Raw genomic sequence first — 27,367 nt, 5'->3', positions numbered from 1 at the left:
CGGAGGGGTGAACATGGGTCTCTAAGTTGACACTGCATGTTCTATAGAAGGAACATGACTACTCAATGCCCTACGGACACCAAAGAAGGGACTATTGTACAATTAATGCACAGAGGTCTTGTGGGTAAATCACTCTTGGGCAACCTCAGAGAGAGACAGAGGGACGTTTGTTATTTCACGAGGGATCACCAAAACGTTCACCACTGCCACGACCGATTCCCCAGCCTGGAGCCCCGTGTCTGACAAGTGACCAGATCCTTCCATCACAACACACCCCATCCTGGATCGCTGTGCCTGTCAGGTGAGCAGGGCCTCGCAGCTGCTCTGCACAGCCTGTGATGGTTGCCTCTGCCCACGTATCTTCCTGATGCTTGCCTGGGTAAGCGTGCATGTGTGTGAGTCTGCGATCTTTCTGCGATGGCCGCGGAGGAGCGTGGTTGCTGGTCCTGACAAATGACCACGCGCTGTGTGTGGGATACACAGCTGACGATACAGAGCCCAGGGTCAGTGGGTTGTCTTGTATTTCCTTTTGTGCAGTGGATGCTTTCATTTTCCTTTTTAAATTTTTATTCATTTATCTATCTAGAGACAGAGAGAAGGAGAGAGACAGAGAGAAGGAGAACGGGCGTGCCAGGGCCTCTAGCCACTGTGAGCCATCTCCAGACTCATGTGCCACCATGTGCATCTGGCTCATGTGGGACCTGGGAATCGAACCTGTGTCCTTAGGCTTCGCAGGCACGTGCCTTAATCGCTAAGCCATCTCTCCCAGCCTGAGAGGATACTTTCGACTGCTGGGTTCCATGTACACGGTGGTCCCCAAACCATCAATGAGGGACAAGAGTCTTTCCAGAGATCCTATAATTCCCTAGAAGAGACAATAGAATAGGGATTCTGAAGCTTGACGTCTAGGGGCTCAGGACATAGCTCTGTTATGGAGACGATGCCTAGCATACGCCAGGCCCCGGGTTCAATCCTACCTAGCATTGGGGGGGGGGGTGTGGTGGTGCGTGTCTGTCACTCAGGAGAAGATTACAAGAGGGATCAAGAGTTCAAGGTCATCCTTGACTACATAGACTCGGCGGCCGGCTGGAGAGATGACGGCTTCATGGTTAATGGTGCTTGCTTACAACGCCTGATGACTCTGGTTTGGTTTCCCAGCACCCATGTAACGCCAGGTGCATAAAGCAGCGCCTGCATCCGGAGTTTGTTTGCAGTGGCATTAGGCTCTGACATGACCATAGTCACACTTTGTCTGCCTCTTTCCCTCTGTCTCTCTCTCTCAAATAAAAATACTTAAGGGCTGGAGAGATGGCTTAGTGGTGAAGGCGCTTGCCTGAGAAGCCTAAGGACCCATGTTTGTCTCTCCAGGTTCCATGTAAGTCAGACACACAAGGTGACGCAAGTGAGCAAGGTCGCACACGTGCACATGGTGGTGCGCGTCTGGAGCTCTGATTCTCTCCCTCCCTCCCTTTCTCTCATAAAAGCGCTTAAAATATGTATTAAAGGGTTGGAGGGATGGCTTAGCAGTTAAGGCGCTTGCCTGCAAAGCCTAAGGACCCAGGTTCCATTCTCCAGGACCCACGTTAGCCAGACGCACATGATGGCACGTGTGTCTGGAGTTCATTTGCCGTAGCTGGAGGCCCTGGTGTGCCCATTCTCTCTCCTTCTGATAAATAAATAAAAATAAAATATTTTAAAAGTATTAAAAAAATAAAGTTGGAAGTGATCCTGGGAGTACGTGAGACCCAGTGTCAAAAGCAAAATAAATCAATCACTGAACAACAAAATTCCCCAGTCTAGAGCTACCTTTGAGCTTCATGAACGCAGTCCAGTCACTGCCCTTCTCCAATCTTGATGTTCTCTGGGAAAGAGAAATAAAGTGTGGCTGTAGACACAAATCTTTTTTTTGCTGTGTCCATGGCATGCTGGTGACAGGATATGTGAGCATGTCACCAGAGGTGGCACCAGATATGCAACGAGATATAACCCTCTTCCCACACCCAATCACGGGAGCAAGCTTACCAGGAAGCAATGAATGTCCAGGGAGACAGAGGGAGGGAGGGAGGAGAAAGAGGGAGAGAAGAGCGAGAGGTGACTATTTAAAAATTGTGCAGAAAACCAGAAACCCTTATCCATCTCGTGTGGATGGAACATAAGAGTTGCTATAGAAAAGCATTTTGTGGGGCTGGAGAGAGGGCTTAGTGGTTAAGGAGGTGAGAGATGGGAGAGGAGGTGAGAGAGAGGGGAGGAGGCGAGAGATGGGAGAGCATTTGGGAGGTAGAGATGGGAGCATTGCTGTGAGTTCAAGGCCACCTTGGGATTACAGAGTGCATCCCAGTTCAGCTTGGGCTATAGTGAGACCTTACCTTGAGAAAAGTCCCAAGATTTCCAACTTAATGGAGAAATATGTATTTCTGTGGATTATGATTTGTTTTTGCTGTTTTGTAGACTGCTTTTCACTCAGGCAATGTAAGCTGCACACAGTGGAATTGTTGACCAAGATGGTCATGAATGTAGATGCACTTGATCTTTTCATATATATATTAGAGAGAGAGAGAGAGAGAGAGAGAGAGAATGGGCACACCAGGGCCTCCAGTGGCTGCAAGTGAACTCTAGACACATGCACCACCTTGTGCATCTGCTTACGTGGGTCCTGGGGAATTGAACCTGGGTCCTTTGACTTTGCAGACAAGCACCTTAACTGCTAAGCCATCTTTCCAACTCAACATGTGACTTTTTCTGCAAGTATGGAACATTGATTAAAAAAACCATTTTAGGGGCTGGAGAGATGGCTGAGCGGTTAAGCGCTTGCCTGTGAAGCCTAAGGACCCTGGTTCGAGGCTCGGTTCCCCAGGTCCCACATTAGCCAGATGCACAAGGGGGCGCACGCGTCTGGGGTTCGTTTGCAGAGGCTGGAAGCTCTGGCGTGCCCATTCTCTCTCTCTTCCTCTATCTGTCTTTCTCTCTGTCTGTCGCTCTCAAATAAACACATCACACATGCCAACTACGGCCAGAATCGACGACTCTGCCACTTTGACATGTGACCACTTTTATCAATTTGGCAATGAAAAACACCCATAGCAATTACTAGGAAAGAAAATGCATATAGTCTTCAGTTATACAAAATATAGCCATGCGCCACGTGTCTCCCGAGGATCGGAGGATCGGCCAGTTCGAGGCCACCCTGAGACTATACAGTGAATTCCAGGTCAGTCTGGACTAGAGTGAAACCCTACCTCAAAACAAACAAATAAGCAACAACAACAAAATATATAGCTATGCAAAATACGTAGTGTATAGCCTTCGCAATTTGAAAATAAGACGAGTAAGAAAATGGAAATAATTTCAAACAGAATTTAATAGGAAGAACTGAAAACTGTTGATCATAAGGGCTTTAATTCAGAAACCGGTTGTGAACAATTGTGAACATGATTACATCTGCATTTCTATTTGAACCATGTTTTATTAGGCATACTAGCTTGCACTATATTGGTGACATGTTAGAAATAAATTATCACCCCTTAAGAACAGTTTTGTAACAATGTCTATACAAATTTATACATATAAGAATTAAAAAAAAGATATGTAAGACATCAAACCAAACAAGATATAAATGAGATACAATGGTAATTAAGATAAAGAAAATTATAGTACATAAAGGTTTGAACAGGTAATGTTCTGTTGAGTGTTTGTCCCTTAGATTCTGGAAGGTCCTTGGGGAGACCACGCAGGCTGTAGGGGGGAAAGCTCTGTGGCTAGCGGTGTGCCCCAGGAGGAGTCCAGTGTCCAGCTTCCCCTCGGCCACGATGTGAAACTGCAGGCCTTCTTCCTGTGGGCTTGGGAGCAAGTGTCTACTGACAAGACCTATACCACGATCCAAAGAGCTACCCCTGTCTCTATCAGATGACAGGTGACCGTCACAAAACGTCCCGTTATCACATCAAGTCACTGTGGTAGAGGGATTCCTCCCAATTGAAACAGTCTCTCTGGAGGGGAAGGAGTCAGGACGCCAACAAGTCTTAGACAGTGGAAACTTAAAAGGTCATATGACCACCCCCAAGCAGGAAGCAGTAGGGGGGAGGGAGGATGCACCGAAGTTAGGCATCCATTGTCTCTGAATTGAAACGTTCCGGCTTGAAGGAAGGAGGGAAGCAAAGTCTGGGTGGGGCAGCTAAAACTGAAAGGATCCCTCCTCCCTACAGTTACCTGAAGGGTAAACAACGGCTTGGGGAGCTTCTCCCACCGGCCCTACCTGGCTGCAGACGAGTCTTTCACCGTGCCGGAGACTCCGTGCCCAGCTCAGCTGCGGTGGGTGCTGCCGTGTGCTCGGGAGACGCGGCGGCCTTAGGCACCCACGCTCCTTTCAGCAAGCCTTCCTGCCGCTCTGGGAGTAACTCCCACACACTCATCATCTCGTCAAAGTGGTGGTGGTGCAACGGACTCTGGTCTGTCCTCAGAGCCCCAGCTGGGGGGGGGGGGGAGTCCCTGTGTGTTTGCACTTCCCCAAGTAAAGAGTTTCCCATGAACGTCACAAAAATCCATCTAGTTTTAATCTATCTATGTATGCATCTATCTGGATTTCTCTATCTATGCTGGGGACTGGAGTCAGGATGGTGTGCATGCAAAAGCATGTATCCTGCTACTGAAGCAAGTACCTACCTTGAGTCACTACACTTGTTATACAAAAAGTACCCTCGTATATACAGCTCTGCCAATTACCTGCAGGGCAGAGTCGTAACAGAAAACATTAATATACATGTGGCTTGTTAATGTCTTGTACATGTGGCTTGTTAATGTCTTGTTGCTGGGACACGATACCCAACCAGAAGCAGCTTAAGGAAGGGAAGGGTTTGTTCTCAGCCGACACTTTTGAGGGGAAGCGCCCATTCTCGCAGGGGAGGCACGGCAGGTCTGAGCAGGAAGCCTGGGTCACGTCTGCGCACCCGCAGGGAGGAGAGCTGAGCTGTACCGTATCAGGGCCCACCCCCAGGGACGCGCGCCCTCCATCAAGGCCCCTCCTCTTCAGGGTTCCTGAGCCTTACCAAACAGCACCACCCGCTGTGGGTTCAGCATCCACACGCAGGAGGCTCTGGGGAACATTACGATCAAACAGCGGCACCACACAGCACAAACGTTTGGGGCATGTCACATACACTGCCAGACGTCTGACAGAATGGCCGGGCTGTATGCAGTGTCCACCGCGACTCTCCCATTATAGCACGTGTCCTGTCAGGAATGTCACCATGTTCACTTATTGGCACACAGATGAAAATATAAATTTCAATAATATACTTAAAAAATTCCATCCGTGTTATCTCAACTGATAGCTTCTCTCCAGGTTTCTGAGACATGGAGATGTGGAAGGGTTTACCCATTAAACAAACTTGCGTCTGTGCACTGGGGCACAGGTCTCCGCGCTCAGGAGCGTGAAGCAGAAGGGTCAGGGACACGAGAACCTGGACGACAAGATGAGTGCTCAGAAAAAAACGCGACGCAGACTCCGCCAGCAGGGAGCAGTGAAAAGTCCTCGCACAGTAGGGCATTCTCACTGTGTGGCCATTTCTGGATACGACTGCTTTCATTTTCAGACAATTATCTGTGAGTATAGAGACTGACAATGGAGACGATCTGAATGAAAGAACTGATCGCATAGGAGACTAGCAAGCACAACGCCACTGACCGTGACTGAAGCCCAGGCAGTTCTGTCCATTCAAATCCGCACCTGCGCTCACGAGTAAGTCGACGCCAGCTGACGTGAGCGGCTGGGCACCTTGTCTGCAGCGGGTGCATTTACACGGCCTCCTGCTTGAGCGTCCGTGGTCAGCGCGCCAAGGCAGCGTGAATGCTTTGTACTGTGTGATCCTGCGTGGTCCCCACTGGGTGGCTTCCCAGGCCAGATTTTCAGTTCTATGAGGTGTCTTGGACATTACTTGCTTTGTAATGGTCTCACACCGAGGTGGGCTCTCGTGACACAGAGGAGCCCTCTCACCAGGAAGCTTCCTGCACTTTCGAAGGCGCCGACAGGGCGGCCCTGGGCTCCCCAGCCCCATGGACCCGCGGAGCAGCACAGGTTGGCTGGGATGAAGCTGTGTGAGGCTACAGCTGGCTAAATTCCTTGCTCCACGTGACCTTTCTCCTGTACACATTTTCTGATGTTCGGGAAGGCCTGCCTGGCTTGTTGTGGGTAGTTTTCACAGAATCCGTCACATGTGGGTTTTCACTTATCTTGTGACTCTACGCTATGGAGTGCAGGTTTTCCTGTGTTCTTTACATCAGCAAGGTCAGCCACCTGCATGCATTCCTGGATGTCCGGCACAGCACACAATGTGACTACAATCTTACATTCATGACTGGTGGCCGTGCGGGCTTTGGGTTTCAGAGGGGATCTGTGGCAGAAAGCATCCCCCCGAGCCGACATCAGGACCATATTTCCATGAAGTTTGATGTTCGGCAAAGGCCCGCTGGAGGGATGTTTTGCATGCTCTTTGCGTTGGGTGGGCGTCTCATGACTAAGTGACATTCTTGCATTGGCGGGGCTGCTCACCTGTCTGCTTCCTGATGCCGCGTGGCGTGTGACGTGGGGCAGAAAACTTCGCAGCGTGTGCGACCCTTATATGGCTTTATGTCACCTGCCAGCGTCCATGTCACGGCGGGCCTGCGCGTGAAGGCCAGAGGATGCCGGGGAGCGGCGGTCCTCGCCTTCCGCTTTGTTTGAGGCGGGGCAGCTCACGCCGCTCGGTGGTGTGTGTGTACACTGGGCTTGGCAGGACGTCAGTTTCTGGGAAAGTCTCCTGGCTCTGCCTCCCGCTGTGCCGTCAGCATGCTGGGGTTACGGAAGCCTGCCGATGGCTTTCGGCTGCTAAGTGGGATCTGGGGATATGGACTCGGGTACTGAGGCTTGCTCAGCAAGGGCTTGATCCACGGAGCCATTGCCCCATCCCGTCCTATGGCTTTGAGCTGTGTGGATTCTGGGATGTGGTATGGAATTCTACGTCCAGTCTTACATTCCTTCCATCCATAGGTCTTCGCTTTTGTAGGTTTCCTGACTCTCAGCGAGTTCCGGGTCAAAGTAGAGCGTTTTCATATAGTCTTCATATTCGTAGGGCTTTTCGCCTGTATGAGTCTTCTGGTGTCTAATAAGGTTTGACTTAGAGCAGAACGCTTTTCTGCATATTTCACATTCGTACGGCTTCTCCCCCGTGTGAGTCCTCTGGTGGACGATGAGCTGTGACTTCCAGGAGAATCTTTTCATGCATTCACTGCACTCGTGGTACTTCTCTCCCGTGTGAGTTCGCTGGTGCTCGGTGTGGTTGGACTTCCTGTGGAACGTCTTCCTGCACTCCTTGCATTCGTAGGGCCTCTCGCCCGTGTGCGTGCGCTGGTGCACGGTGAGGTCGGACTTGCAGTTGAAGGTCTTGTTACACTCGTCACACTCGTAGGGCTTCTTGCCCGTGTGCGTGCTCTGGTGCCGAGTGAGGTCCGACTTGGAGTAGAAGGTCTTCATGCACTCCTTGCACTCGTGGGTTTTCTTGCCGGAGTGGGTCCTCTGGTGCCGAGTGACGTCCGACTTGCACTTGAAGGTCTTCATGCACTCCTGGCACACGTAGGGCTTTTCCACGGCGTGAGTCCTCTGGTGGCGCGTGAGCTCGGACTTGCAGTAGAACGTTTTGGTGCACTCTCCGCACTCGTAGGGCTTCTCGCCCGTGTGCGTTTTCTGGTGCCGGATGAGGTCCGACTTGCAGAAGAAGGCCTTGCGGCAGTCTTGACACTCGTAGGGCTTCTCGCCCGTGTGGAACCGCTGGTGGATGATGAGGTACGACTTCCATGGGAATCTTTTCATGCATGCCTTGCACTCGTAGGTCTTCTCGTGGGAGTGAAGGCCTTGGTGCTGGATGAAGCCCGAGTTGAAGTAGAATGCCTCCTCGCACGCCTTCCAGCCACAGGGCTTGTCGTGCGTGTGGAACAGCCGGTCCATGGGGTGCTGGGGGTCCTCGTACGTGCTGAGCCCCTGGTGCGGGATGAGGGCCGAGTTGTAGTAGAAGGCTTCCCGGCACTCCTTACACTCGCAGGGCTTGTCACACGTGTGGAAGATCTGGTCCACGGGGTGCTGTGACTTCCAGTAAAACATCTCCACACACAGCTGACAGTCACAGGATTTTGGCCCCTGGTCAATGTCCTCTTGAACCTTTAGTTCCGCCTGGAAATAGAAGCATTTATGAAAATCTTTCTATTCGTGAGGCGTTCCCAAAGCATGCGTTTGCTCACAGTTTGTGGCACGTGGTTTCTTAATGAAAGGTTTCTCACGACCACACATGAGTAATGCTTCTCTTCTATGTGTGTTCTGTCTTGCTACGGAGATTACATTTATAATTTTCTTTCTTACTTGAGTCATGCACCTTGGGTAGGAGGGGCTACGAAACCAAGAGTCATCCCATGTTCCTTGACGTTACTACAGGGCTCGTATATAAAACTTGTGTGTCCATTAAACTTGCTTTGTAAGGAGTTCCCTGGTCCAAAATGCTGACAGCAACAACATAAGTTACTTCTTGCTATGAAGACCAAGATGCTCAGGCACCTGGGAAATGTCTGAGCTGCATCACATCAGCATGACCAGGTTCCCCACCCACCATCCCTCAGGCTCACTAAACTGAAGAATTATATTCTCCCGGGGATTAACTTCCAGCGGAAACACAGCCTTCTACATCCACCACATTAAATGTTTTACTTACTTCAATCAACTCTTCGTTCGATCCATTGCTGGTGGTTACACCCTCCCATAAGGGTCTCTCCTGATTCTCCTGGCTGGTATCAATAGGGCCACTCATGTTATCAACATCTAAAATATTACCAAGATCAACACTCAGGAATCATGCCTAAGAAATTTTTATGCAAGTCGAACATAAAGGAAGTGCTTGCTTTACCTTCATGGTATAAATTTTGAAATTTTCATTTATGCTAAGCATGCACATCTTGGTTCTTAAGGAATTGATTGCACAAATTGTACTACTAGATAATGCAATGGCAGGTTGGTTTTCTTCACCGCGTGTTTTACTTTGCTCTGTTGAGCCACGCAGGAGTAAGTACCCACCACTTCTCAGGTGTTGGTTTCTGCACAGGAACTCTCCCCTGCCCTTTCACCCTGGTTCTCTCTCCTTTGCGCTGGCTGAATATGTAATGCCACCCCACCCTGCACGTACTTCACTACTGGTATTTTGCAGTACGCTACCCACTTTTGGAATGCGGGCACTGTCATATATTCTCTCTCCTTAGCAAGAGTAAAATTACCATATATTAATTACCGTGTATGTGTAATTATGTGTCAATTGATTTACTTTGCCCTGAGAAATCGGAGTGGAATTCTCCACAGGCTTCCATATGCAAATTCTCTCCCTCAAATCTGAAAAGCAGCTTCTTCTAAATTCTTACTTCTGCCTCTCTTAGATTTCACACTTCTCATTTGCTGCCTGGGCCCATGGGTGCGTCATTAAAAATTAGGAAGCAGCTGAGCTAGAGAGATGGCTCAGCAGTTAAAGGCGTTTACTTGCAAAGCCTGCCCGACTGGTTGGGATTACCCAGGACGCAAGAAAAGCCACATTCACGAGGAGGTTGGGAATCAGGAGGCTGAGGTATGTGCATGGGGTGCTGCCTCACCCTTCCCTTCTATGACAAGGGCACGTGGGTGTCTGAGGGCGACACTAGGCTGCTTCTGTTAACATGGTTGTGTAGCACAATTTGAAAACAGCACTGTCACAGCTCCATCATTTCTTGTTTGTTGTTTTTGTTTTGAGGCAGGGTCTCACTTGAGCCCAGGCTGACCTGGAACTCACTGTGTAGCCCAGGCTGGCCTCAACTCATGGCAAACCTCCTACCTCTGCCTCCTGAGTGCTGGGATTAAAGGCGTGAGCCACTACACCTGGCTGCTTTTTTAAGCCATAGGATTCCTTTTGGTCCTTTGGTATTATTTCTTTTATATTAACTTTTCAACTGTACTTTCCAGTTGTAAGAAGAGTGTATTGGAACTTACTGGATATTTCACTGAGTCTTTAGTTTCCTCTCATTAAAAGGACATTTTTTGAGGCTGGAGAGATGTGCTTGATATACAGGCAGGAGAACCCAAATTTAGAGCCTCAGCATCTCACATAAAAACTGGGCATGGGGGCTGGGGGAATGGCTTAGTGGTTAAAGCACTTGTCTGCAAAGCCAAAGGACCCAGGTTTGATTCCCCAGGACCTGCATAAGCCAGATGCTCAAGGTGGCACATGTGTCTGGAGTTCATTTGCCCTGGTGTGTGCCCATCCTCTCTCTCTCTCTATGACACACTCTCTCTCAAATAAATAAGTATTTTTAAAACTTCAAAAAAGGATAGAAATGAGGTGGTGGAGAGCAGCTGAACAGGACACCGAACACCGACATGTGTCCTCCACAAGGACACGTGCGAAGCCGGTGAGAAGAGCTCAACATAACTGGCGTCGCATAAAACATGCATGTGCACATTCACGTTTGTTTTACAACCCCACTGACCCATAAGCCTGGTGGCATGGTGGTCTTTCCCCCACTATGTTTTTTGTTTTTTCTTTTCGAGGTAGGGTCTCACTCTAGCCCAGGCTGACCTGAAATTCCCTCTGTAGTCCCAGGCTGGCCTTGAACTCACAGTGATCTGCCTACCTCTGCCTCCTGAGTGCTGGGAATAAAGGCGTGCTGCATCACACCTGGAGTCTTTCCCTTATTAAAACAGTCTCCTGATTTCTCACTTTAGTATAACTGTAGTCACTTCGCCTTCCTGACTGGAGCTCCCAGGTGCCCGTTTCCTTCAAGCTGTGGAAACTGTCACTGACGTTCTTCTCACCATATTCACGGTTCAGATTCAGGGAGCCAAGTTCACCTTACTAGGATAAAGTGCCCTATTGTTTTGTGGGTTTTTCTTTCTTCCTTTCCTTTTTTTTTTTTTTTGTTTGTTTTTTCGAGGTAGGGTCTCACTCTAGCTCAGGCTGACCTGGACTTCACTATGTAGTCTCAGGGTGGTCTCAAACTCACAGCAATCCTCCTACCTGTGCCTCCCAAGTGCTGGGATTAAAAGCTATGTCCTACTGTTTCCTTCTCTTCCTGATAAACATTCTTTGTGATACCACAATGATAGTACGATTCACTATGTTGCTACTTTACTTTGATCTTGAATGTAAGATCTTTTTAAGATAAGGTGCACCTGTGTGATTATTAATATCACAATTGTAAAGACAACTGTTTATAAGGGAATTAAATATTATGTCACTAAATACAAAATTAAAAAATATGCAAGAAAAGAAGGACAACTGAGAATTTAGGAATTCAATCATCCAAGATGTCTAGGACACATACAGGGATTAGAGTTGGGCACATACAAGAAATTACACTCCAGGGCTGGAGAAATGGCTTAACAGTTAAATTGTTTGCCTGAGAAGCCAAAGGACCCAGGTTTGATTCCCCAGGACCCATGTAAGCCAGATGTACAAGATGGCACATGCACCTGGAGTTCATGTGCAGTGGCTAGAGGCTTTGGCATGCCCATTCTTTCTCTCTGTCTGTCTCTCCCTCTGCTTGCAAATAAAAAAAAAAAATTTAAATTAAAAGAAAACACAGAAACTACACTCCAACAACAGAGAGGTGGGTTCACATGGAGAGCCATCCTCAGACACTGTGCATGACTGTCTGACCCATGGTCGGCTGCTTTCAGGAACAGATCTGGAGGAAGTTGATGACAAGCGCTCAGCGTGACCGACGCCTGATCAGCTCTCTGCAGATCCCTCTCTTCTGCCCAGTACAGAAGGACTGACCTGAGAAGTCTACGAGTGGGGCCTCTGCTGCTGTCCATGGCTCAATCCCGTGTTCCAGCTTGAGTATCAACTCGGGTTTGCTCACACAGTACCCTGTAAACAGTAACAACAATGGACAACACGGATGAAGGTGGCCAGTCAGTTCCACTGATGAAAGATGTCAGCTCCATGTGCAAACTGTGCTCTGAGGGGTAATTTAGAAACTTCTGTGAGGGTCACACTCACATTCCTCATTGACTGGAACATCTACTTCAAGGGCATTATGCTGAATGAGATGTAACCCAAAGTAATGGTTTTAAGAAACAACACATAACATTTAGGGCAAATTAGACAAAGAGAGAGCTAGTCATAAAAAAGAAGCAGCCAAAAATTCTGCAGGTCAAGAACTTGACTAATGAAAAAAAAAAGAAATGGTAATAAAGTGTCTGCAGCTGAATCAGTATGGGAGGGAGAGTGTCTCCTGGGCACAAAGACTGGCTATTTAAAAATAATCCAGGCAGTTTACAAACTCAGACCAAATAACAAAGAATGATAAAACTCTGAACATATAAGCACAACCATTAAAAGCACAGCTCCAGGGCTAGACAGATGGCTTGGCGGTTAAGGCGTTTGCCAGCAAAGACTAAGGACCCATGTTTTACTCTCTAGAGCCCACGTAAGCCAGATGCAAGGTTGCAAATGTCCACTGAGGTGGCACAATCATCTGGAGTTCAAATGCAGTGGCTGAGGCCCCGACATGCTAATTCATTCTTTAGAAAGAAAGAAAGAAAGAAAGAAAGAAAGAAAGAAAGAAAGAAAGAAAGAAAGAAAGAGCAACTCCTGGGCTGAGGAGATGGCTTAGCAATGAAGGTGCTTGCTGGCAAAGCCAAAGGACTCAGGTTTGATTCCCCAGTACCCCTACATAGCCAGATGCACAGGGTGGCACATGCATCTGGAGTTCATTTGCCATGGCTAGAAGCTCTGGAATGCCCATTCTCTCTGTCTTCCTACTTCTCTCTCTCTCAAATAAATATATTTTTTTAAAGCAACTCCACATTCAGTGAAAGAATTTTCATCATAGGAAAGAGACATACACACAGGTCCAGGAAGCTCAAAGGAACACTAACAGGATAATCAATAAATGACTCTATGTCACATTGTTGTTCAATTGACAAACCGCAGGAAGAAAGCATTCTGAAGACTTCAGGAGAAAAACCTGAAGCCATCTGTCAAAGAACACCCAGGAGGGGAACACCCAAAGTCCCAGCTGCTAACCTGATACATTGCATCACAGCAACTTCAAGACTGGCGATGGCCACAAATACATGCCAAGTTTCCCTGACAAACATAGGTGGAAAAACTCAAAAATATATAATCTAGTGGACCCAACTGGCACATGGTTATAATCTATAGTCATGTGCGAGTCATCCCAAGGATGCAATTTCCATCACCTGGAAAAATCACACATGTAAATGAACATATGAATGTACTGAACAATGCAATCGAAAGCTGTTGTGAATGTAATAGACATGTGGTGGTTTCAAAGTGGCCCCTGGGTGTAGCCCAGCTCCGGCTCGGTTCCCTCTCGACTTCCTCCTTGAAATGAAGGTTTGATGCAGGATTGCTGCTGTGCAGACGTGCCTTCCCCACCACGATGACCAGCACTCTTTGGCTAAGCGGACACGCTGTGCCTGTGAGCTTATCCTCCAGCGTTTACACCCATGCCCAGAGACCGCTGATCAGAGAAGCTTCCTGCGTAGAAGGGCAGCAACTACTGCAGAGACTCCAGGCTCCTCAAGAAATGCCAGCTGGGCGCTCGGCACCCACTGGGGTGCAGGGAGTACTGTTGGGAAGGTGGCGGAAAGACCAGGAGCACTGCTCTTACCAATCACCAGAGAAGCTTCTTGGGGGGTGCTGAAAGAAAGACGCTGCTGGCAGCTCAGTACTGACTGAGATGCTTTCATCCAGCCTTCCAAGGCCCAGGGAGCACGGTGGACCGGGGCCAGGAAGAATGCAAGAGTCATAGTGGGGAGGAGGGCTTTGGGGTAAGTGTCCTCTGGATGTGAACGAACCGGGGCCTTCATGACATCACAGACTTGCACAATATTGAGCCCAGGAACATTCTGACGTAGGTGATGGAGCAGGACAGAAACGAGACAACTAGGGAAGAGGAGAGGGCACAGAGGGAGGAGGGCGAGGGCAGACCAAAGAGGGCACTGGGAAGCCATTACGATCAAACTCAGGGGGTTCATGTATTAAAAGATTTTGAGGGCTGGGGAGATGGCTTAGCGGTTAAGCGCTTGCCTGTGAAGCCTAAGGACCCCGGTTCGAGGCTCGGTTCCCCAGGACCCACGTCAGTCAGATGCACAAGGGGGCGCATGTGTCTGGAGTTCTTTTGCAGTGGCTGCAATGGTGCACCCATTCTCTCTCTCTCTTTCCCTCTTTCTCTCTCTTTCCCTCTTTCTCTCTCTGTTGCTTTCAAATAAATATATAAAAATAAACAAAAAAATTAAAAAAAAAAGTTTTTTGACCTAAAAAAAAGAGCCGATGTAGAAGGAAGGACAAGATGCCAAGTTGTGGAAGCAATCCTGTTCTAAAGGAACAAACCTGAAATCAGCCATAGCTGCCTTTGAGAGAGTAACCAAAATAGCCTATTTGCATAAAAAATAGACCAACAGACAAAACAGTCAACCCAAAAATAAAGCTAGGCATATTTAGTGTTATACTTTTAATCATAAATGCATCCATCCCAAAGGCCAGGTGCTAAAAAATGTCTTGGTCACTAGACTGTGAGACAAAACACCATCATTGGGGACAGTCCATCGAGGGAACACTGGGACCTCAGCGTCTCTCTCTCTGGTTCCTGGCTGCATGAGGTGAGCAGCTTTGCTGTAACTCCCTGCCATGATGCTTGCTTGTCCTCAATGCAGGGTCAAACACAAAGCCAAGGTTAAAAACAAAAATACAGGGCTGGAGAGATGGCTTAGTGGTTAAGGCGTTTGCCTGCAAAGCCAAAGGATTCTGGTTCGATGCTCCAGGACCCACGTTAGCCAGATGCACAAGGGGGCGCATGTGTCTGGAGATCATATGCAGTGGCTGGAGGCCCTGGTGTGCCCATTCTCTCTCTCCCTCTCTCAAATAAATAAGGAAATAAAATATTTTACAAAAATACAGCCTTTCTCTATAAAGATATTTACCTTGGGTGTTTTTTTCAAAATGACATAAAGTTGAGTACTACATTAGTCAACTAAGTTCTCACTGCAAGTAGCTCTGGGAAACAAGGACATGCTTAGGAAAAGTACCAGACCCACGCCTCACCACACACAGAAACGAAGCAAAGTGGTCGAAGACTGACATGTGTGTGTGAACTACGAAGCTCCCAGAATATCCGGACAGGCCTTCAGGACAGAGGGGCAAAAAAGAATCTCTGACTTGTGTCACAATTACTGCTCACTAAGATCAAAAGACCGGGACACATCAACCTCAAAGTACAGGAAAGCAAGCAATCAATAAGAACGAGACTCGATGACAGAAGGAGAAAATAAGGCTGAACTAGTTATCCAACAAGAGATTAGGTTCCAGAATATGTGAGGACCTCAGACATCTAAGCAGCAGGAAATCCAGTGATCTCGTGAGCTCTGGGCAAAGGACCCGAGTGGCCGTTTCTCAAAGAGGGCACGCACCGGCGTTAAGCACGTACGGAAAAGCCGACCAGCCCTCCCCTCCAGGGAGACTGCACACGCGACAGCCTCCGGCCCCTCACCCGCAGAGACACGTGGCCCTTTACGAGCGCTGGCCCACATTTCACCGTTGAGGAGCTCGGCGCACCGCAAGCCTGGGGCCTGTCATTCACCAACAGTGAGGTCCCGCACAGCCAAGAGCCCTCGAGCCGCCCTTCACCTTTGGGGAACTCTGGGCGTCCGCAAGTCCTCTTCAGAGAGCTGGTGGGCAGTAAACATGAGGGAGCCGGGGTTCGAGTTTAATGTCCTGGAACACTGATTTAGCAGAAGGGAACAACACTGTAAACCACCAATAACCTAATCATCTTGATCAGTGCAAACATGTTCTCTGAGGGAAGAAAGGTGAGTCAACATGATAACGAAGTAATCTCAGGGCTGGAGAGAGGGCTTAGTGGTTAAGGCGCTTGCCTGCAAAGCCGAAGAACCCAGGACCCACGTAAGCCTGACGCTCAAGGTGATGCGTGTGTCAACTCAGGTCCAGATGCGTGAGCTGCAATGCAGAACAACAGCCATGAGACACCAGGGCGCTCCGTCTCATCCACAATTAATCCCTCAGCAATCTTCCGCTGAGACCGAAGGTGAAGAGATCCCCCACACACAGTCAGAGTTAAGACTATAAGTATGTTCAAAACAAACTCAAATATGAAAATAAATGCCTGAGTTAATCCATGAGAACATAAAAAAATTGATGGAAATAAGGAATTTGATAAAAGATATGAGAGAGAAATGCTAAAGCATAAAGCAAACTGAAATAAGGAAATGAAAACACACCAAGCTGAATAAAAAGCACCATGAAAAGCCTTCCTAGCAGAAGGAATCAAGGGGAGGACACAAGAGCTTAGCCAGAAGACAGGGTGGAAGAGCTGGAATGTTCCACCACGGACAACAGGCTGTTAACAAAAAGGCATGGGCGTGACCTTCAAGATATTCAGTAAACCACAAAACACAAATTTTAAGAGTCATGGGCATAAGAGATTAAGTGTAGAGTTTTATTCTAAAAAACATTTTCAGCAAAAATTTGCGCAGAAAAGTTCCCTAAATTATGGGCAGAGATGCTGATGCCTATTCACACACACAAGGAATTTAGAACATCCAACAGACAGGATGGGCAGGGCAGGACAGGGCGGGACAGGGCAGGTGTGGCCGGCCTCCTCAGTCTTATGCAGTCGCGTCGTGGCCAGTGCAGTAAGCCAGGACAGACAAGCGAAAGGAACGCCCGCAAGAGAGGGAGACGTCAGAGGACGGCCGCTGGAGAGGCCACGCGGCAGGGAAGGGCTCCTGTGCGAGCGGGGGCTGGGGAGAGGTGGCCTGCGTTCACACCCCAGTGCTCGTGGGTGATGGTGGATGGGGCCTTGCACATCTCTAACTCCAGTCCTGTGAGGACCAGAGACCTAAGTAGAGCTGGGGCTCACGAAAAACGGCAAGTTCTGGAATCAGTGAGAAAGGCTGTCTCACAAACAGGAGGCAGATGAGTGATGGAGAGTGGCACGGAGTCCTCCTCTGCCTCTCCAGGCACATGCAGGAGTGGCACTGGAACACCCAGGTGCATACGCCAAGCATGGCACACACATGCGCCACGCCACACATATGCACACGCAAAAGGTCGCACACCCTTATCTGCATCAGGGACCTTAAAGATTTGGCCAGAAGGCTCTTAGAACTGATAAACAGTTTCAGCAAAGTGACTGGTTACAAAATTAACATTAAAAACCTGCAGCCTTGGGCTAGAGAGATGGCTTAGTGGTTAAGGTGCTTGCCTGTGAAGCCTAAGGACCCAGGTTCAATTCCCTAGGCCTCACATAAGCCAGATGCATAAGGGTGCACATGCATCTGGAGTTCGTTTGCAGTAGCTGGAGGCCCTGGTGCGTCCATTCTCGCTCTCTCTCTCTGCCTCTTCCTCACTCTCTGTCAAATAAATAAATACTTTTTTTTTTTTAAATCTATAGCCTTTCTATATGCCTCCAAAAAAACAAGATGACAAGGAGTCAGAGAAGCAACTCAATTCACTATTACCTCAAAAATAAAATGAGGACTGGAAGGATGGCTTAGCAGTTAAGGCGTTTGCCTGCAAAGCCAAAGGACCCAGGTTCAATTCCCCAGGACCCATGCTAGCCAGATGCACAAGGGAACGCATGCATCTGGAGTTCATCTGCAGTGGCTGGAGGCCTGGTGTGCCCATTCTCTTTCTCTCCCCTCTCCCTCTTTCTCTGTCAAATAAATAAATAAGAATAAAATATTTTTAAAAATAAAATAAAATGAAACAGAATGCCCAGGAATTAACCCAACCAAGGAAGTACACAACTTCTCTATGAAAAGCCTAGGCCACTCGAGAGAGAAACTGAAGAAGGCGTTGGGAGACAGAACTCACCAGCTCACTGACCGGAAGAGTTGGTACTGTGAAAATAGCTACGCTGTCTCTCCAAAGGTTATTTACAGATTCAATGTCATCCTCCTCAAAATCCCAAACCCATTCTTTAGAGAAATAGAAAAAGGAAGCTTAAAATTCATTTGAAGACACAAAAGACCTCAGATTGTCAAAGCAATCCTGAGGAAAAACAAAACAAAACAAAACAATTCCTGCAGAACAGAGAAACTGAGATGGGTATCAACAAGCCCGACTGAAAGGTGTGTTACGAGCCGCCGTCACAGCAGCAGAATGGCCTGGCACAGAACCGCCTGCAGACGGTCCTGGCATTGACCTGCGCAGCCGCAGCTCAGCTTTGACAAAAATGCCAAAATTCTCTATTCCAGAAAGGTCAGGCTCGAACCACCGGAGCTGGCGTCCCCATGCGGAAGAGTGAAGTGAGTGAGGTTCCAGGCTCTCACCCCGCAACGGGCACCAGCAGTGGGGCTGGGGCGGGGCTCGGTGCACGGGGTGCTTTAGCACGCAAGTTCGGCCAGCTGGGATTAGGCCATGGGGCCTGCATGGAAAGCCAGAGGTTGTGGCGAGCTTCTGCAATCCTAGCACCTCTGTGATGAGATGGGACATGAGCTCAGAATTTCCTAGAAGCGATCCAGTGGAAAAGAGTGAGCAGCTACGGACCCTGCTTCAAGCACGAAGGAAGGCGAGGGCCAACCTGGAAAGTCATCCTCCAGTGTAGACGAACACACACACACACACACACACACTGGGACGCACGAGTGCACATTTACACTCACACCCCTCCCCCACAAAAAGTCAAGTCCAAAGGTATCAAGGTTTAATGTGAGATGTGAAACTAAACCTGCTAGAGGAAGAAGTTGGGAAGGTGCTTCAAGCAGTGGGCAAGATGTGTCTGATTGGGACTAGGGCTGCGCAGGGAATGAGGCCAGCAATGGACAAGCAAAGGACAGTTAGCCACGTAAAGGACGGCCACCAAACTCCAGCATTGCTTCTGACGAGCACGGGTACTTAGAACATAGACAGCGCTCAAGAAAACACACGCGGACAAATGAAAGTGGGCTGCGGAACCAAGCGGAGTTCTCAGAAGAAGAAATATAAGGGCTGGAGAGATGGCTTAGCGGTTAAGCGCTTGCCTGTGAAGCCTAAGGACCCCGGTTCGAGGCTCGGTTCCCCAGGACCCACGTTAGCCAGATGCACAAGGGGGCGCACGCGTCTGGAGTTCGTCTGCAATGGCTGGAAGCCCTGGTGCAACCATTCTCTCTCTCTCTCCCTCTCCCCCTCTCTCTCTCTCTCTCTCTCTCTCTCTCTCTCTCTCTCTCTCTCTCTCTCTCTCCCCCTCTCTGCCTCTTTCTCTGTCGCTCTCAAATAAATAAATAAAAATAAACCAAAAAAAATTAAAAAAAAAAAAAGAAAAAAGAAATATGAATGGCCTATGCATACCACGAAAAAGTGCTCAGTGCCCCTACAGGTCACATTCGACCTCATCCCTTGATCAGAATGACTTTCATCAAGAAAACAAAAGCAACAACGCACTGGGGGCTGGAGGGACGGCTCAGCGGCTAAGGCGCACTTGCCTGCACAGCCTGACGGCCTGGGTTCGATTCTCCAGTAACCATGTAAAGCCAGATGCACAAAGTGGGGCGTGCACCCACACTTTGCTTGCAGTGACTAGACACCTGGCCGGCCCATTCTCTCTCTCTCTCTCCTTTCTGTCTCTGCATGCAAATAATGAGAAAGTCACAAATGCAGGCAGCGCTGAGGAAAGGGCGCTGGAGGGAGTATAAATGGTGCAGCCACTACGCGTATCAGTGCGGAGGCTTCCCAGAAAACTCCAAACAGAGCTCGCACGGGACGCCGGGCCTCTGCTCCTACTACAGAGGCATCTGCTCGTCCGTGGGCACTGCTACTCAAGACGGGAGGCAATGGAGTCAGCCTGGCTGTCCATCAACAGAGGGATGGATAATGCGGGTCACACACACACACACACACACACACACACACACACACACGGGAACTCCATTCAAAATGAAACTACAAAATTTGGTGGAAAATGGTTGGAACTGCAAACTGTTACTTTTAGTGTGGTAACCCAGGTATAGGACAAACACTGCACATTCTCTCTCGTGACTGGATCCTAGGCTTAGCATCCTTAAACGTGTGTTATCATGGCAGCGAGAGTGCCCTCAGCGTGCGGTGTGGGCAGGCGCGGCGGGCATCACAGGAAGCTAGAGCAGAGGTACTTCCTTTGGCCTTGGAAGGACTACCGACGCAGTATAGCTGCGTATGTATTTGATCGTAGGACGACCTTGGCTCTTCGTCACAGCAAGAAAGGAAAGTGGAGAGAGGTGCACAGTAAGGTAGTGGGCTGCCACCACTCCCTCGCCAGACTGTCAGGGAGTCTTCTCCCCTGACTGTATGTGCCTTTTAAGAGGTCAAAAAAATGGGCTGGAGAGATGGCTTAGCGGTTAAGCGCTTGCCTGTGAAGCCTAAGGACTCCAGTTCGAGGCTTGATTCCCAGGTCCCACGTTAGCCAGACGCACAAGGGGGCACACACGTCTGGAGTTCGTTTGCAGTGGCTGGAGGCCCTGGCGCGCCCATCCTCTCTCCCTCTCTCTGCCTCTCTCTGTCTGTTGCTCTCAAAGAAATAAATAAAAAATTTAATAAAATTTTAAAAAGAGGTCAAAAAATGACTAGGGTTGGGTTTTTTTTTTTTTTTCTTTTTGACTTTTAATTTTTGGTAGCATAGCTGCCTGAGAGTCACCTGTGAGCTTTAAGAAACCTCAATGAACCCATTTATTCACCAAACTGGACTTAACAGAATCTTTCTCTCGGCGATCAACTCCCTACATATTTGGGACAGACAGGTCTTTCTTTCTTGCACATCTCCCCAGGAGAAATCTTGGTACGTAAGTGATATACCAAAGGAAAAAATCCTGCATGTTCTCATTCTACTTGCAAGCTAGGGCCGAGCTCAAACATGTGAATAAAGCAGTGGTCGTGAGTGTGAGAAGGACCGGGGACAGGCAGAGGGACGCAGAGAGGGTGGCTAACATCTGCTGCAGGGCATCCGGAAGAGACGGAGTCACTTTTTATGTTCTGTTGTCCAGTGCTGAATACACAGTAAACAACAATTCAGCAAATATTTCAAAATAGCTACCAAGCTTCAAATGTGCCCAATGGAAACACAATGCCTGAGCTGACAGACTTACCAACGGCCTTCATCTGATCGCTGTAAATGGTGTGCAGGGTAAAAGTTAGGCAGAGGAATGACCGCGACCGAGTTTCACTCACCCAAGGACGCCAGGCTTTGGTAGTTCTCCAGCATCACATCCCTGTAGAGGGTCCTCTGAGCAGCGTCCAGCTCCTGCCACTCCCGCCAGGTGAAGTCCACGGTTACATCCTCAAATGACACTGACCACTGTAATGACATCTCCTTTAAGTCCGAGTCCTCGGCCTTGGGGACAGAAACTAGGCCCTTCTGTGGGCAGGTGCATCATGCCAGCGTCTTAGGGAGGGTGTAGTTTGATTCATATCATGTATCGTGGAAGAAAAATCAATACCTGTACCTACCTTACATGTGTGTTAAGGCAGTGACTCAAGAGCATAGGATTAAATGGGGAATTACAACACAAAGTATTTACTACACACACACACACACACACACACACACACACACACACGTAAGGTTTGTGTTAAGAGTAAGAAAAAGGTATGCCTACCTTCAACCACATAAACACACTAAATCTGGAAAGAATAAACACTTCCACTGAAGGGCAGATGTTGGGGCCAGTGGCAAAACACAGTGGCACCATGCCCAGAAGATGTCGGGGCAAGGGTTCAATTCCAAGCACCCATAGAAAAGGTCTTATTCTTAAAGTGGGTCCCATATGGGGTCACAGAGCTGGATGTAGGAGCCATGAAAAATTTAGCAACAGTGAAAGCTTTCTGAAAACAGAATGCTTGACTTCTTCATGATTTCTCAAGGGAAGTAAAAATAAAACAAAGCAACAGGGCTGGAGAGATGGCTTAGTGGTTAAGGCATTTGCCTGCAAAGCCAAAGGACCTGGGTTCAATTCCCCGGGACCCACGTTAGCCAGATGCACAAGGTGGCGCATGTGTCTGGTGTTCATTTCCAGCAGCAGAAGGCATGCCAATTCTATCAACCTACTTCTTTTTCTCTCTCTCAGTAAATAAACAAACAAACAAACAAGACAAAAACTGTTGGAAGGCCAGAATATTGCTTGAGGCCTTGAGTTCTAGCATATTAGCATTCCTGTCTTATCTCATAACCTAATGACTGTTCCTATACTTAACAACCAAACAATACACATCATAAAACCACCTTAGAATTCGGTTTACAAATGAAAATTCAACAGTAGGAACTGAAGTTCCCAGAAAAAAAAGCACCTCATCCATATCAAAGATTTGACAAAGCTGAACCAGAGCTTCGTAAGTGTGGAGTTGGAAGGTGGCAGCTTCAGACAGAAGTCTCTCTCGGGCTCTCTTTAAGTCACCTTCTGCACATGGCCTAACGTCCTGTCAACTCGCAGGTTCAACGTTAGACAACCCGAACTAAGAATATGAAGAGATATCTGAGAGACCTACACCGGAGGCTCCCTGCTTTCAGGTAATCCCCTTACCTGATGGGCAAAACAACACGGAGGCTTGCTGTCTCCGTTTAGGACTTTCTGCTCTGCCGTAAGTACAATAGTTCATATAACCACATCCATGTTTGGAACAGGTCATTTGAGGCGACCTGCATTTTTATTCCTAGGCAACAGTCACTCCGATTTGGTCCAAAGTAAACTCCCCTTTAAAAACCCTTTTCTGTGTGGGGTACGGTTCTCACATGCCCTCCTCCCCCAAGAAACTTGCTGTAGCTGTGGATGGCCTTGAACTCTCGACGCCCCCTGCCTCTACCTCCCCAGAGCTGAGATTATATGTGTGTGCCACCATGCTCGGCGCTTGCGTAAATGCTTCACTTTGAAGTGAGGGGATGAAACTTTAATTTTTCACTTGTTTTTAACATTGGTAGGGATAATTGGAATGCATGTCCATAGTACAATCTGATCATCTTCCCCTCCCACTTCCCTCTCTGTCTGCCCACCCCACTTCACAGAGCACCATTCTCTGCCCAAGCTCTCATCTTCTTTGGGTGTCTCATTCTTTTTGCTGAAAATTTTAAACCTTGAGTTGATCCCCCCTAAAAGCACAGCTTTCACATCCAAGAGATGGTTTATTTTTGAACTGTGACCACAGCTTTGGAATAACAGATTTAGGTTACTACAAATTCCATACTCTAACATAATAAGTATTTCACTGAGTGTTTACAGTAATGGAACAAAGAAAGTGATACATCAGAATGTCTTTCAGCCGGGCGGGCGTGGTGACGCACTAACTTTCACTCCAGCACCTGGGAGCCAGAGGGAGGAGCTTCACGGTGAATTCGAGACCACCCTGACTGCACAGTGAATTCCAGGTCAGCCTAGGCTAGCGTGAGACACCACCCCGAAAAACCAAACCAAAACGAAATGCTTTTCACATGGATGATGGAAGCTTTGGGTAGGCACTGCATAGCACAGTGGGTAAAATTTCTGCCTACATGACTCAGATGCTATGACACTCTGGGCTCCTGGGTCCGGTTAGGGGGCGTCTATCTGTTCTAGAGAATTTACCTGATAGTCACAGGATGCTATGTCAGACATGAAGGAGGACAATAAAAGGGTCACTTGATTTGAGGGTGGGGCTAAGATAGACCAGAAGCAAAACTGGCTCTGGACCTGCAACGTTCTAAGTCCCCCAAACCACAGAAATGTCTTTTCTCAGCCTTGAATAAGCTGAACAGTAGTGTGTGGCTTCTGGCCAGGAACTTTATAGTTCACAATGTCCACTAGGACAGCGCGACTGTGGTGGTCTGATTCAGGTGCCAACCCCCCCCCCCCCCCCCACCAAACTTACGCATTCTGAATGCCTTTACAACCACTGTGACTGGGCCAGCTGACCTGCATTGGGACAACAGGAAGAACATAGACTCTTTTGAAGGGGCCTGAATGGTCAAGGAGTGTCCTGTTCCTCAAAATCTGTTTTATGCCCCTCTGGATTCACAAACTGGCACCCCACCTGGTGGAGTTTAAGAAATGCAGGAAAGAGGGGGTCACTGAGTTTGCAACACGAGGGGTCACGCGCATCCAGCCACGGGCAGTGTGAGGCAGGTTTGCTGGATGCCTGCGTGGAGACCCGATGGAGCTGTGAGGATGGACCTTGGGTTGCAGTGGAGATGCCAGGGCCACGAGATGGCTGCTAAGGAAAGCTGCCGGCCCTGGATGAAGTTTTCCAGGACTGTGAATAGCCCAGCTGGAGGGGCAGAATTAGAACTCCAGAGACTTGTTCCTGGTTAGAATTATCGGACTTGGAGATTTGTCATTGGCTAGAGTTGTACTTGAAGCTACAGAATTTGATGTTTGCCCTGTTTGTTTTAAATCTTGTTTGAATCTTGGTTGAATGTTTGCTATGCCCAATGCCATCTTTTGCAGTGTGGGTGTTTATTCTGTGCCATTATAGGTTCGGGGGGAGATTTTTTCTTGGTATTATGGCTCAGTTAAAAGATCTTGGACTGGGCTGGAGAGATGGCTTAGCGGTTAAGCGCTTGCCTGTGAAGCCTAAGGACCCCGGTTCGAGGCTCGGTTCCCCAGGTCCCACGTTAGCCAGATGCACAAGGGGGCACACGCGTCTGGAGTTCGTCTGCAGAGGCTGGAAGCCCTGGCGTGCCCATTCTCTCTCTCTCCCTCTATCTGTCTTTCTCTCTTTGTCTGTCACTCTCAAATAAATAAATAAAAAAGTAAAAAAAAAAAAAAAGATCTTGGACTATGGGAATGTTTGAACATCATCAGGATTGATAAAAACTATGGGGACCTTTAAAGTTGGACGGTATACATTGTATTTTGTATCATGTTATGGTTTATGGGGCCAGAGGTGGAATGTGGTGGTTTGATTCAGGTGTCCCCCATAAACTTAGGTGTTCTGAGTGCTAAGTTCCCAAGCTGATGGAGATTTGGGAATTAACGCCTCCTGGTACAGTGTATTGTTGGGGGCGGGGTGATGGATATTACAGCCAGTATGCCCTTGCCAGTGTTTGGCACACTCTCCTGTCATTGCTGTTCACCTGAAGTTGGACAGGAGCTGATGTCCACACTCTGCTGATACCATCATTTTCTCTGCCATCATGGAGCTTCCCCTCGAGTCTGTAAGCCAAAATAAATCCTTTTTTTTTTTTTCTTCCCCAAAAGCTGCTCTTGGTAGGGTGATTTCTGCCAGCAATGCGAACCTGACTGCGACACAGCATCTAAAAAGCCAGGGTCACATGTGTGTGCAGTCACCAGAAAGACCCCCACCATTACATCTGGGCCATTATACTCTATTTCCACTCACTTTGCTTTCTGTTCCCCCTTGAAATAAATCTTTTACCTTATTTGAGAGGAGAATTCCTGGGGCTATTTAGGAAGCCATGCCAGACTGCGAATTCTCTCCCCCACCCCCCCAGCGGCAGGAGAGACAGTGGACCCCTATGGACCACCGCTCTTTGCATAAGGGACCCCTGACCACCCACCCCTGTCCTCACCATCACCCTGCATCAGTATGCACTCGGCTCCATGACGTAGAGAAAGGCCCACAGCCCAGGCCGGAAGTGGCTGCGTCCACCCGGACTGGACAGGACACCCGAGGACCCCGGAGTCCCCTGACCACCCGCCCCCCCCCCCCGTCCTCACCATCACCCTGCATCAATGTGCAGACACTCGGCTCGAGGACATATAAAGAGAGGCCCGCAGCCCAGGCCGGAAGTGACCGTGTCCACCCGGACTGGACAGGACACCCGAGGACCCCGGAGTCCCCTGACCACCCACCCCCGTCCTCACCATCACCATGCATCAATGTGCAGACATTCGGCTCCAGGACACAGAGAGAGAGGCCCGTAGCTCAGGCCGGAAGTGACCATGTCCACCCGGACTGGACAGGACACCCGAGGATCCCGGAGTCCCCTGACCACCCACCCCCGTCCTCACCATCACCCTGCATCAATGCGCAGACACTTGGTCCCAGGACATATAGAGAGAGGCCTGCAGCCAGGGCCAGAATTTCCCTGCGTCCACCTGGACTGGACAGGACACCCGAGGACACTGGCGTCCCCTGACCACCCACCCCTGTCTTCACAATCACCCGGCATCAATGTGCAGACACTTGGCTCCAGGACCTAGAGAGAGAGGCCAGCAGCCCAGGCCGGAAGTGACCGCGTCCACCGGGACTGGACAGGACACCCGAGGACGCCGGAGTCCCCTGACCACCCACCCCCGCCCTCACCATCACCTGCATCAACGTGCAGACACTCGGCTCCAGGACCTAGAGAGAGAGGCCCGCAGCCCAGGCCGGAAGTGACCGCGTCCACCGAGACTGGACAGGACACCCCGGGGCCGGCCCAGTCCCCAGCCCGGCGCAGTGGACGCAGCGCCCCGCGGACAGCGACGATGCCCGCGCCGCCCCCTCCTCCTCCTCCTCCTCCTCCTCCTCCTCCTCCTCCCCGGGGCTCCGGAGACCCGGATGCTCACCATCGCCGGCTCCCCGGACATGCAGCGTCCACCTGGGATGTTCCGCCCCCCGTCGCACCGCCGGTGTCCACGGGCGTTAGAGCGCTGGAGGAACGGACACGGAGCCTCCCGAGGAGGAGGAGGAGGCGGAGGAGGAGGAGGAAGAGGAGGAGGAGAAGACGAAGGAGGAGAAGGAGAAGGACGCGGATGCCAAGATGGCGGGCGGAAGGCGGGACCAGAGACAAAGAGGCCAGAGGCGCCCGCCGAAGCCCCGCCCCCCGGCTCGCCCGGCCGCGCGTCTGATTGGGCGGTTCTCACGCCACTGCGACAGGCCCCGCCCACAAGACCCTAAGCCCCGCCCCCGGGCCCCCTCCCTTCAGGCCCTTGACTGACGTGGACCGGACTGCAGGCTTGTGGGCGAACCAACGTAGGCACCTTAAACCTGGCACGGGAGGATCTGTCAGCTTCGTGAATTATCTACAAGCATTTGTCTTATGCACCGAATGGAAGTCTGTACGTGACAGGGGTGGAGACATGCGTGGCTCAGCGCGTTAAGGCGCTTGCCTGCTAAAGCCCCAAAGGACCCGGGTTCGATTCCTCCAGGAGCCCAAACGTAATGCCAGATGCACAAGGCGGTGCGTGCGTCTGAAGTTCATTGGCAGTGGCTGGAGGCCCTGGGGTGCCTACACTCTCTCTCTCTCTCTCTCTCTCTCTCTCTCTCTCTCTCTGTCTCCCTCCCTCCCTTTCTCTCTGTGTCTTTCTCTCTGCCACATGAGTCTGCAGTTTGCAGTAGCTGGAGGCCCTGGCATGTCCATTCTCGATTTTCTCTCTCTCTCTTTGTCTCTCTCTCTCTCTCTCTCTCTCTCTCTCTGACAC

The 27,367-nt window shown here is 49.5% G+C and overlaps 1 protein-coding gene across 4 annotated transcripts; it reads right to left on the bottom strand.

Annotated features, from left to right (window-relative positions):
• Positions 1-4,781: 4,781 nt before the first annotated feature.
• LOC101596013 (zinc finger protein OZF-like) lies at positions 4,782-26,714 on the bottom strand. Of its 4 annotated transcripts, XM_045139174.1 has the most exons (6): positions 26,513-26,714; positions 25,075-25,153; positions 21,204-21,330; positions 11,811-11,903; positions 8,730-8,836; positions 4,782-8,197 (listed from the first exon to the last, which is right to left on the bottom strand). In XM_045139174.1, the coding sequence occupies exons 3-6, from the start codon at positions 21,235-21,237 to the stop codon at positions 7,001-7,003; spliced, it is 1,431 nt and encodes a 476-aa protein (XP_044995109.1). In that variant the 5' UTR covers positions 21,238-21,330; positions 25,075-25,153; positions 26,513-26,714; the 3' UTR covers positions 4,782-7,000. The 4 variants fall into 4 exon arrangements, with proteins under 4 accessions (XP_044995109.1, XP_044995106.1, XP_044995107.1 ...); XM_045139171.1 differs by lacking the exon at positions 25,075-25,153; XM_045139172.1 differs by lacking the exons at positions 25,075-25,153; positions 26,513-26,714 and adding an exon at positions 26,274-26,405.
• Positions 26,715-27,367: the final 653 nt, after the last annotated feature.

Source organism: Jaculus jaculus, chromosome 21 (assembly GCF_020740685.1).
Source record: "Jaculus jaculus isolate mJacJac1 chromosome 21, mJacJac1.mat.Y.cur, whole genome shotgun sequence".
Taxonomy (NCBI): Eukaryota; Metazoa; Chordata; class Mammalia; order Rodentia; family Dipodidae; genus Jaculus; species Jaculus jaculus.
Note: the sequence above shows the minus strand (reverse complement) of the source record. Positions and strands in the feature narration are given on the sequence as shown.

What these genes read in the sequence shown, in the direction of transcription:
- LOC101596013 (XM_045139171.1), bottom strand. Translation starts at nt 26,533, where the DNA reads ATGTCCGGGGAGCCGGCGATG. An exon ending in CCCACTCGTAGACTTCTCAG is followed by an intron (nt 8,837 to 11,810) that starts GTCAGTCCTTCT and finishes GTAATATTTTAG; the next exon opens with ATGTTGATAACATGAGTGGC. An exon ending in CGAACGAAGAGTTGATTGAA is followed by an intron (nt 8,198 to 8,729) that starts GTAAGTAAAACA and finishes TTCTATTTCCAG; the next exon opens with GCGGAACTAAAGGTTCAAGA.